General features: G+C 39.7%; 1 protein-coding gene across 1 annotated transcript in view; it reads right to left on the bottom strand.

The window, feature by feature from the left end:
* LOC136948744 (copine-9-like) overlaps positions 1 to 12,438 on the bottom strand; it is a 248,155-nt gene that overhangs the window by 148,666 nt on the left and 87,051 nt on the right. Inside the window, exons 6-7 of the mRNA XM_067242751.1 lie at positions 12,359 to 12,361; positions 12,088 to 12,164 (exon numbers count right to left, since the gene is read on the bottom strand). Of these exons, the coding sequence (XP_067098852.1) occupies positions 12,088 to 12,164; positions 12,359 to 12,361 (80 nt within the window). The remainder of the gene's footprint in view (positions 1 to 12,087; positions 12,165 to 12,358; positions 12,362 to 12,438) is intronic.

Raw genomic sequence — 12,438 nt, 5'->3', positions numbered from 1 at the left:
TGCTATGCACATATCCTCAACCTTATGTTGGCTGAGACCACTCAGATAGTGACTGAGAGCGGGTCACTGTTTGATCTCCTCAATGACACCGCAGTGTTCATCAGGGAGTCATATCAAAGGGTGAGCCTGTGGGAGAGGGAGAGTCATGACAAGAGGCACAGGCGCATTGCTCCAATTGGAGAGACACGGTGGTGGTCGAAGCACAATGCCTTGAAGAAAGTATTTGGAGCATTTGGCAAACCCCAAGACTTTCTGTACATTGAGGTGGTGTCCACACTCTCAGCCATACAGGAACAGAAGACAACAAAAGGACATGTATTTGCACCAAAGCCAGAGGATACAAAGAGGGCTTAGTCAGGTATGAGACAATTCTTACAGCTCAGCTATTCCTCAGAATATTTGAGCTTATATCTCCACTGTCAAAGTACCTGCAAACTGGAGGGGTAGACATCCTATCTCCTCATAGGATGGTCATCACTACTCAAGATGCCCTAAAACAAATCTCAAGAGACTTCCAGGTTCTGAAAGATGCGGCTGACAATTTTGTCAAATGGGCAAATGCAAAAATAGAAGAGCAAGATGAGGGCACAGATATTGAAGTGGAGGCTGCACTGCCCCAGAAAAGAGTCAAAAAGAAGAAATCCATGTCAGGAGAGATGGCTCAGGATGAGCCCATGGCTGATGCAGAGAGAGCCTATGAGGTTGGGGTACATAATCAGATTCTTGATACAGCTAGTGAGACCATCCAACGAAGATTTCTGACCCATGGGACTCTTTTTGCTGATCTGTCATTTCTGCATCCCAAAAACGTTCACCTTATCCGAACCAGTGCTCTCCCTAAATCAGCATTTGAAGACCTCAGCAACTGTTGACAACCTGCAGATGGAGCTGAAAAGCTTAGCAGGCCAATGGGGTAGGCTGAAACTATCACCATTGGATGAATATGCAACCAGAACAGTGGATGATGGTGCAGATGGAATGGAGGAGGACATGGAAATTGTGCTGCTTTCAGATTCTCCACAGATTCAACCTGCTCACAGATGCATATCACCTGCTTGGACTTGCATACAAGTTTTTGTTGACACTGTCAATAACCCAGGTGGCCTGCGAACGATAATTTTCAACACTGACATACATAAAAAGCAGACTGAGGAGTTGCCTGACTTGCAACAAACTTGAAGCCTTCATGTTGATGGCAACGGAAAAGGACATAGTACTTGTGGCTTTGGATACAGACACTGTCATTGACAGAGTTGCAGAAAAGAGTGAGATAATGAAGAAACTACTGTTGTTGTAAAGTGAGATTATTTATGTTATCAATGTTATCAAATTATTTGTGGTGTAATTAATCTATTAGATAGCCTGACGTTGTCATACTCATAATTCTAGTCAGAATATGAGTCTGATACCGCTCCGTTGGGCTGTGAGTATGGGGCGTGTTTCAACCAAACCTGGGTAAAAAATGCCTCTTCGCTCAATTGGATAGACAACCAATCATAGCAACATAGTATGTTAACTTTTACCGAATCCCGTAGGAAGGATGGCAAAAACATATTTTCCATCGACAAATGCCTTGATTGCGTTTCTCTGTTCCTCTTTTATTTAATTTTAAATATAAATTAATGCGCTGTCGATGTCTTTTAAAACAGACTCAATGGCAGAATCTACACATCTCAGCTCTCCAGCAGCAGCCATGTTTATTGAAAACGAATTCAACCCAAGCGTTCTTTGGTGACGTGGTTGATTACGTTACTGTTGATCATCTGTCCATCATCATATAAAGCCTGCCCTGACAATTTGATTGACAGACAGAAAGTAATGTGATCATGACTAATTATTCCTCTGTTGTTCTTTCTAGTGGGATTAATAATCCAGTGTTGTTCTGAGGGCCATGCAGCTTTCCACTGTTACTTGCACTTGAGTATGTTGCACTTATGTACATTGTGTACTGTATGGCCTCCAAAGTGGACTCCAAGAGTACTTCTCTTGTATTGATGCTCTTTTCCAGGGCATATACTACTCACAGCTTTATTGTAGTTTTGGGAAGGGTTGTGGTTATTGTATTTAGCACTTTTGTCCAAAGCGACAAAATATGAATCTTACAATAGTTAAAATTAACAGTAAACAGTTTTTAAAAGTTGCTAAGCCAATATTAAGCAAAATAGTAATAATAACAAAATGGCAATACAATATCAAGTATCAATAATAATAAAAAATACCATAAATATACAAATCATAACTCTAAGAATTAATTAATTATTTAAGTATAAGATCAACAGATAAGTCTTGAGACCCCTCTTGAAGGATCCAAAACTATCACTTGAATGCAGAACACTAGGCAACTCAAATCATAGAATGCGCGCATATTTTAAGAGGACTGTCTGCAGGGAATGTGTCTGACCAATCACGGTGGGTGTGGGCCGCCTGGGCCAAAAATGCCAGGGCCGATTTTTTGTCCCAGTCCAGCCCTGAACTAATAGCTTAACAGTCACAATTATTGCCAGAATGTGTGGTGGTTCATGTGTTTACTGTATGCTTTGCGCCATGTCAGGCTAATTACATAATGGAACCGCATTAATAAAAATAGATTATCCGGATATTCGAAAATCATTTCGGATACTATTCGAATATTGAAATCAGTTCAAATCCCCATCCCTAGTTGGGACCCACCAGTTGAGAAACATGGGGCCTACACATTATTTCAAATGCAAGTCAACTAATGGATGATATTGCTTGCTCTCCAGAAATTATATATAATTCTAGTAACCAGATAACATTTAAAAGGGACTAGTTTCAACAATCTTAATAAATTTTCTTTCTTCTAAAACTGAAGTAAAAACACACTGAATTGTTGATATCAGTAAACAGCAGGAGACTGGGCAGCTGGGGCAGCCGCAAGCACTCCCTCACAATGTTCCCATAATTTCCCCAGAAATTGTACCCGCTTTAGTTTTACTAGTTTTGCTAGGCCACGCACAAGCATAATACTGTATATGCTACATTATTCCGTATGCTTATTTTTACATCTTTGTATACTTTTTGTGTATTTTGTAATCTTTTTTTATGCTGTAAACATAATTATTTTTAAATAGACTACTTTTTTTTCTTCTTTTGATGCTACTGCATAGATGTTGCTAGCCAAGTCACAAGAACTCACTGTTCTGATGACGCTATCCTATTCGGTGCATGTGACTAATAACCTACACATTGTGTGTGAAAAGATGTGACTAGGCTAACTTTGCAGAAATTTAAGACAACCTAAATTCATAAGGTTGAGATGGAAGTTCGCTAACATAGAGATTCCAAATCCGAATGGTATTTTCATGCAGACAAATATTATTTAGATTATAACTTGGAACATTGACTGCAATGATTGAATGCATATTGAATAAGAAGTGTTACACTACCCCCTTGTCTACCTATCCACTGTTTTTAGGAGATTTCCATTCCCATCATAATGAAAAGACTGAAGTATTTTCTCTCGTTTAAGCCGGGGGTTCCCCAAAGCTCCGTAATTTATACAGGTGGAAAATTAAAGAACATGTGGATGTTATTGATTGCTTATAAACCCTATGCCTGTATCAAAGCACTGTTGGAACAGATTGTGAGAAAAGGACATAGACCAGTATAACCCTTAAAAGTGTAGCGGCAAAATGTTGCTGCCACTTTAGTCTATCACAGCTGTCATATTAGTCACGCTCTGAATATTTTATATTTTTCCTTTCATGCATTTCAGTAGATGCCATGAACTAGCATTAAACGTTTAGGGTGTGTCGAGAGGACATGTATGGAGGAGGAGCGGCTTATTAGAGCAGTGCTGCTCCTCCTTTGAACATGCCTCTTATCAGAGATAACATAACAACAGAGTGCAATCATCCAATCTACCAAGCAACTCAAAACGAGAGTGAATACCAACAGAAAAATATTGCAGGGGATTTTGGCACATTATTTCGGGCCTCTACCCACACGGTTAGCTGTGTTGCTCATTCCACGAATGCACAATCCTTACAAGTTGTACCTCGTTGTAAAGGTGACTAATCAGGCTTTCCAACGATATAAAATACAATACCAATTGATATTATTAAAGGGCAGGAATAATCGACTGAAATAACGTTTCCGAACTTTTTTTGAGGAGTTTATATCTTAGAAGACAGCAATACAACAAAGACAAATGAGCAACCCCCTCCTCCCACTTCTAAGTCTCAGTCAGTAAATAAATTATGCTGCTAACCTGCAGGGTAAATGGCACTAAAAATAGTCTTTATCGATAAAACCCTCACAATGGTAACCCCAAGACCTCTTGTAACTGAGGCATTGCCAAGTCCAGGAGACTACTAGTGTAAATGGACAATATTCTACAATCCTCTCCGTCTTCTCCTGGCATAACATGAACAGGGAGATGTTGGGTGGCATACTAATGACATCCCTGGCTAATTTTCTATTTGGAGAAAGATCAAACACCAAACAGTAAAAATTCAGTGCAAAAATCATGCAAGACCTAAGTCGCTTTTGTCTCCCATTCATTCTCCCATGCAAGGCCTCTAATACGAGAATATATAGGAGGGTGATATTTAAATGACTATTCTATTCAGCCGCCTCATTCATCAACACCCAATCATTTTTATGCTGTGATTGGAAAGATGCGAAGGTTTCATGAATCACGTGAACCATGTTGGAAGATGATTTCTACACTCAAATCTGCACTGGTTTCTACGTTAGATTGGCTAGTGCACTGCCTATTGTGCAGCCGTTGATTAGGTGACACTGCCACCAACACCCTGTTATCCATATTAACTGCATCACTTGACACTCTCTGTCCCCTGTCAACCAGGCCTGCACGATCTTCTCCCTCCTGCCCGTGGCTCACGGATGTTATTCGTGAAGAACGGTCCATTCTTCGGGCAGCTGAGAGGAGATGGCGCAAGTCCAAAGATGGTCTGGACCTTGATAAGTATCACTCCCTCCTTAATTCCTTCTCTGCTCACATAACTGGTGCTAAAACCCACTACTTCCTGAACAAAATTAACTCTGCCTCAAACCCTCCACCCTTTTTAACCCACCTCCCCCCCCCCCCCCCCATCTACGGCCCTATAATAATACTTTTATTTGTAATGCACTTTATATTTAGCTAAATCTCCAAGTGCTACAGGTTAAAAACAAGAAAGGGCGCAAATAGTGACAGTTTTACACTCCGCCGACTTTTTTTTGTAGCCTGATGACAGGCCGCAAAACAGGACACATTTTCTCGCCTCCACCTCTGTTGTTAGAACCTCGATCTCAGTCTGTGAAATTGTTCTTTTTAGCGTGTTGTGTTCACAGCTTTGAAAACAGCAACAGGACTTGAGGAATAAACTTTAGCCCAGTAGTTCTCAACCCTGGGGCCAGTTGTTCATAAGTGATCTGATCGGATTTTGGCTATTGGTTTAAAAAATGGGTTGTTAAAAAAAAAAAAGGATTCTACTTTTTAGTAGGACTGGGATACCTTTGCTAAAATAAAACAATATCATTCTGATCCCAGCAGAAGGGTGGATTCAGGGTGGATTTCAGGAACAAAATTTTATAAAACTTGAAATTGGTCAAATATAACTATATTTGTAGCATGTAGTACATACACATTTATGTATATGAAAGAGCAGAAGTACAGATTAATCTGGCAGAGGAACAAATCACTCTTCCCCAACTTCAGCAAACCAAAGCCAGACTTCAGATTTGCCTCCTAAAAGGAGAACTTCAAAAAGGGGGGTCAGATGGCTGAGCGGTTAGGGAATCGGGCTATTAATCAGATGGTTGCCGGTTTGATTCCCAGCCGTGCAAAATTACGTTGTGTTCTTGGGCAAGGCACTTCACCTTACTTGCCTCGGGGGGAATGTCCCTGTACTTACTGTAAGTCGCTCTGGATAAGAGCGTCTGCTAAATGACTGAATGTAAATGTAATAAGGTGGTATCTGCGCAACCAAAGACAAACTCTGAAAGTTCTTTAATTTTGTGAACTATTGGACATTTAACCTTTCAGATTTTGAAACATATGTTCAAAATATTCACACTGTATTTGTGAAGAATGTATATTTGTTTGTTTTTATTTGTTTGTGGGTCAAATGATGGCTCTGACAGTTTGGATTGTTTTATTTTGACTATTTTTCAAAGCCAGGCTTATTTCGACAAGTCTTGCTTACTTCAGTGAGATTTCCGTTCCGTTCCATTAAGGTGGCTTATTCTAGTTCTAGCTAAGTAACCAAGGTAACTTATACTTCTGCTCCGTGTCCGACTAAAAGTCGAGCTAAATTAAGATGTGTTGCAAATAATTTAAAACAGGCGGAAACAGAATCTCAAAAGACAGTTCCATCGAGTTAATTTCAGCGTGCAAAGTCTGTCCGTGTTCGGAAAGTGCAGACTTTTCTTTCTCACAATATGCCCAGCATGAATTAATTTACGTGTTTACTTCATCAACAAAGAATGTATTAATTTAAATAAACAAGTTCATAAATAATGTCACTTTAAGGAAGCAAACTAACTGTAGCCAAGCCTTGACCACTGTTCAGTCTGTCTGCATCTCTGTGTGTCTTTACATGTGGGACATACTTGTACAGGGTTGGTGACTCAGAAAGGTTTAGCAAATGCAACTATGCCAGGAAATAAGAAGGGTATACCTTGCCCCAAAGCGGTACCTGAATATTTTCATCAGTTTTCCAGGTCATCTTGAAACACAAAGAATCAAGGAGACTTTTTATTCAATTGCATAAAGTCTTTTCATTGTTTAAAATAGCCTATATGTTGACAAGCCTCTGTTTTACTTCAACCTCTCCTTCTGGCTTCCACAATGTTATAGGTGCAATTAATATATTGTCCCCATGTGTGTACCCAGGCCCATACACTTGTCAGGCAGAATAGTAATAATTGGATTTGGATTAAATGTGCACATGTAATATAATAGTTATATATTCTTAGACATGCCGAGCAATTTTAAATGAATGATCTACCAAGCAAAGTGTGCTACAGTTTGGGTCACCTGATCTGGAAGTCTGTGCTGAATCTGTGCAATAATATTTATTTCAGTGAATCCCCATTTTAGACATGGTCATCTTTCCCTTTTATTTTAAAGCTCAGGCCGTGCATAATGACGTTGTGTCCTTGGGCAAGGCACGTCAACCTACTTGCCTTGGGGAGAATGTCCCTGTACTTACTGTAAGTCGCTCTGAATAAGAGTGTATGCTAAATGACTAAATGTAAATGTAAGCCTATCAGTTAAGAAATGTGTGTGGCAAAGTTATTTTGAAGTAATTTATAAATGTTGTTCAAGATGTGAACACAAAAACATTATTAGCCCACATCAAGTCCAAACCATGGCCTTCTGCAGTCTTTGGAATTCATATATAACCTACATCCAAATACAATTTTCAATTGCTGCCACGTTCTTCTTTTGGCCATTATTCTCAACCTCCTGTTGAGAATATCGGCCAATGATTACTGTCAGAACCGTTTCAGACAGCTCATCAAATTACGCTAATTATCAGTAGGCCTAAATGCATTAGTTATGTTAAGTAGATTTGGTAAGCCTACAATTTACTCATTTAAACAGTCAACTAGGGCTGTCCCCACTCAGTCGACTAGTCGATTTTCTGCTCGATGTGCTCTTGGTCGACTAAGATTTTTTTAGTCGAGCTGCCGCATGTCAGTGTGAGATCTGATTCCCGCTTGTGTCATCATTGCTGAATTAACAAAATGTTCTACAGAAATTGTAGATTATATTATTTAAGACAAATAAAGCAACTCTAAAAATTTAAAAGAAAAGTTGTTACTGTTTTCCCTTTCGTTAATCTGCGCTTTGTTTTGTTTTGGTATTTTGCACACGGCACGAGCACAATTGGCTGCCGAACCACAAACTCTGCCATAGCCTACTTTGTCGGTGTTATTAGTCAAAATGGCAAAGAAATCTGTGATATGGCAGCATTTCATTAAAGTACATTTACATTCACAAAGTACCAGGTGACTCGAAAAACGTTGAATGCAAACTCTGCCAACAACGGTTTATTTTTCATAGTTCGATGTCGAATATGATGTAGCCTACCACCTGAAAACGTAAGTGGGCCTAGCCCTACTTCGCTCATGCTAACGCGCTGGGTTGAAAAATGAATATGCCTATTATAAGAATCCAAATCGAATGACATTATCTTCTCCGGCCAAGAAAAACAAAATCTTTCTCTGTCGCACCGTTCCCCACTCAGCTTCTACGTAAGTTCGCATGCTGCAAGTTTTCAGGCAGTGATAAGCGCGCTCTGATGATTTGCATGTTAAACAAACAATATTTGTAATTTGTAGTACATTGTAAGAGATACTAAATACTATCGGCATTCGGTTACAACAGGAGTGGTGATACGAGTCTTATTATTAGTAGGCTATTAGCGGCTGAATCTGCAATGTCCAGCAGCCATTGAGTCAGATCGTGAAAATGTTTGCACGCTTTTTTTTGTGTGGAAAAAAAAAGCGTTTCAAATTTCGATTAGTCGATTTTCAGACGTTTTAGTCGAGTCTTGTTCGACCCAAGAAAATCTTAGTCGGGGACAGCCCTACAGTCAACAATGTTTTGCCAGATCGTCTCCCTCGCCCTGTTAATTGCGGCAATATTGAAATTTTTGTGGATGACTCAAGAAATCCAGCTACTTAAAATAACACCGCTCTGCTGGTTTACGCTCTGCTGGTTTACGCTCTGCTTTTTGCGACATAACTCTTATTTTCGACGATCGTCTGGTCTGGGCTGCTTCTGTTCTCCGTGTGCAAGCACAATCTAAGCTTATTTAGGTCTAGCTTGAGATAGCGTTGCTTGCATGTTTTAGATGTTTCTCAGCTCCAACACACCTGATTCAACTGAATGTGTGATTACCAGGCTTCTTATGAGCTTCATAACGACATAAGGTACATCCATCCGTCGGTATGCGTGAGTGTGAGTATGAATGGGTGAATGAGAGGCAAAATTGTAAAGCGCTTTGGGTGCCGGTAAGGTATAAAAATGCGCTATATAAATGCCGTCCATTTTTACCATTTACCATTAAAGGTCCGTTTGGACAAATCTCTTTGTCCAGAGTTTCTCTGGAGTAAGGAGAGGCTGAGGAAGATTGGCCGATTAGCTGATCCTTCCCCGCCTTAAAGGTCCCATGACATGACATTTTCACTTTAGGAGGATATACTCTGAGTTATAATATGAGTTCCCCTAGCCTGCCTTTGGTCCCCCAGTGGCTAGAAATTTCGATGGGTGTAAGCCAAGCCCTGGGTATTCTTCTCCACTTTTGAGAAAATGAAAGCTCAAACGCTCGGTTTTGAAAATGTTCCTATTATGATGTCATAATAGGGAAGGTTACCTCCCCTTTCTCTGCTTTCCCTGCACAGAAAATTTGGCCCACCAATGAGAAAATGAGCTACGACTGTGCAAGCGCTATATTGGTTTTTCCTCGAGACATCATGGCTCGCAAACAACCGAAGAATGACAGTTAGCCCCGCCTCTTTCTTCCTCATAGCATTTAAAGCTACAGACACAGAAACGGCACGTCCTGAGGAAAGCTCATTGTGGGACTGCTGGTAGTGGCTGTAATTCTGCACCAAGGCTGAATTTCGGGAACGAGACTTCAGATACAGTATTTGGGGACCACTAAGGCCTATATAAAAGCATCCAAAAACAGCATGTCATGGGATTTTTTTTAAAATAATAAAACTCCTTTGGATTTCTTATCTACAGTATGAGGCAGCAATAAGAAACAGGAGAAAGACATCTCTTGGTTATGGTGTCTTAAAAGGAAAGAGGACAACAAATTTAGAGGCAAAATGTAATTTCATATCCACCGTCTCTGTATATGTAGGTCAGAAGCAACTAAGATGCCAAGAAACATTGTGTGTGTGTGTGTTTGAATTGTTGTCTGTATCTGAGGCTCTAATCTCCCAGGGCCCACCATAAATCAAACCAATTTTCACACCCCTTCCATCTACCCCAAAAAATAAGATTATATTTGCTGCCAAAACATAATACTGTTAACCTTTGGCCCTTCAAGCTCACCTGAGATACACAAAAAGATACATACCCTAATAAACTTAACATATTCGTGCACACTGATAGGTCTGACATTTGTGCTTCTGGCACTGGGCATATAAACTTTAATCTGAAGATAGTGATTGTAGAGTGGGTTGCTGAGAGCAGGAAGAACTTAAGGTCAGCAGGTGGTTGATTTCTTGCTCACAAAAAAAACGAATAGAATGTTGAGCGGGGTTGGCGTTGCTGAACATTGTTGACTTATGACGCCAGCCATGGGTTTCCCTGGTAATTCCCGGGTCTTGGAAAGCCAATAGGGCTAATTTCTCTTCCCACCCCCATGCCTTGCCATCCCTACCCAACACCTAGAAACAAATAGTCATGCTGATGGATGAAAAAACTGTTTAGTCAAATGGACTTTCATGATAGAGAGAAAAACACTGAAATGCTGTGCTCCTAGTTGCCATAGAAACCTACCTGTCACAAAAAGGAGTGATGGTTGTATATATTTATTTATTTTTAAGACTGTGTGTGTAAATGCATGTGACGTGCATGTTCGTTTGTCCGTGTGTCTTGGTGTGTGAGAGATTTGATACCAAAATATTATATTTTTGTGGTCCTCAGACATTTTAAAATGGCAAACATCTGCCATGTGTATGTAGATGTACTATATGTGTGTCCCACAGCATGTGTGGTGAAGCCTTTCTTCCTTACTCCAGCAACTCCAATCAATAACGCTTCACTGTCCTGAGTGCACTCACTCTCATACTCTCACACTCCATCACTTGGTCATGTCCTTACTTGGTACAACCTCGCTTTTTTTACATCCCCCAATATGAATAACATTGGCTAAATAAGATAACAGCATAGGCTGATATGATTTACATTTACATTTAGTCATTTAGCAGACGCTCTTATCCAGAGCGACTTAGAGTAAGTACAGGGACATTTCCCCCGAGGTAAGTATGGTGAAGTGCCTTGCCCAAGGACACAACGTCATTTTGCACGGCCAGGAATCGAACCAGCAACCTTCTGATTACTATTCCCTAACCGCTCAGCCACCTGACCGATTTAATGATATCATTTATAGATTGTTGATGAGTGAGTATGTTATCTAAAGCACTGTTAGAAGACATTCCTTGTCTCTTGGTGACATTGTTGGACTAGCATTACCTTCGCTCCTGATAAGACTCAATTTTCTCAAACAGTGTATTTAAGATATTATGCATAACAGTATTGAAACTCAGTACCCAAAATGGTACTTAGATAAAACGAAATAGTAACAAACCCAACATATGTAAAATGCCTCCTGTCAAGTTTCAATTGTTTAACTCGTACAACTTAAGTTTTTTTCTCTTCAGTGTTACAAAGCTTTTGAAATGTCTAATTAGACATCTCAATGACAATAGTAGTTTAGTATAGTTGATTGGTATTATATAATGTACAACCTCCCACGTCTAGATACCAGACATGTTATCTGTTATATATCTGTTACATATTTTGTTTTGTTTTTTACTTGGTGAGACAGAGAGAACAATTTTGCCTGTCAAATGCAAAAAATGATGAAGTGATCGAGTGTTCTGTGTCAAGGCCAGGCAGTCAATAGATACATTTTATTTCAGTTGGTATGCATCAAGCATTATGATATCCTAATCCTGAATCGTATTGTCATCTACTATTACATCTCCTAAATGCAACTAGTCAACAGTTCCCTTTTGTAGAATGTTTAAAGACCAGTTCCTTTAGTACTTCCCTTCCACACAGTTTTGTGTATGATAATGCATTACATTGCATCCCAAATGTATTGTACAACACTGTATTGTGTAATATTGTATTGTATAACACTGTATTATGATGTACTATATTGTTCTGCATCACAATGTCGTGTTCATAATGTCTTGTGTGGCATTACAATTTTACATTTTACACAAGGAGTACATCCGACTGATTGGTTGAGAGCAATCATTGTATAAGGACCACAGCATTAACTATGAGAGTAATAGTTCATACCCTACAGTATAGCTTCAAAATAAAATTGCATCCTACTATATTACATTTCTGGCTGGACTTACGACAGTGTCCTCTCCAGCCGGCTGCCCACAGAGCCAATGATCTCCCCCAGAGTGCAGAACATCTGACCCAGGAAGTCCTGGAGACAGAACACAGATGATACATTAGCTACACAGGGGTTCCATACACGTCACTGGGTACAATAGTTCCAAGGGCAGTTTATGGTAGTATATTATGTAATAAGAATCTGAAGAATAAATGAAGAGTATAATTTGTTCAGTAAATGTCTGACTGCAGATAACCATTTTTAAACATTAGTTTGTTGTGACCAACCTTCTGCTCATCCAGTCAGGTTGGCCAAAAGTAGAGAGAAATACAAATGTTAAACAGAAAGCTGTAATGACACCACCAAA

This window comes from Osmerus mordax, chromosome 1 (assembly GCF_038355195.1).
Source record: "Osmerus mordax isolate fOsmMor3 chromosome 1, fOsmMor3.pri, whole genome shotgun sequence".
In the NCBI taxonomy this organism is placed as follows: Eukaryota; Metazoa; Chordata; class Actinopteri; order Osmeriformes; family Osmeridae; genus Osmerus; species Osmerus mordax.
The sequence above is the reverse complement of the archived record's forward strand: the minus strand, read 5'-3'. Positions and strand labels throughout refer to the sequence as shown.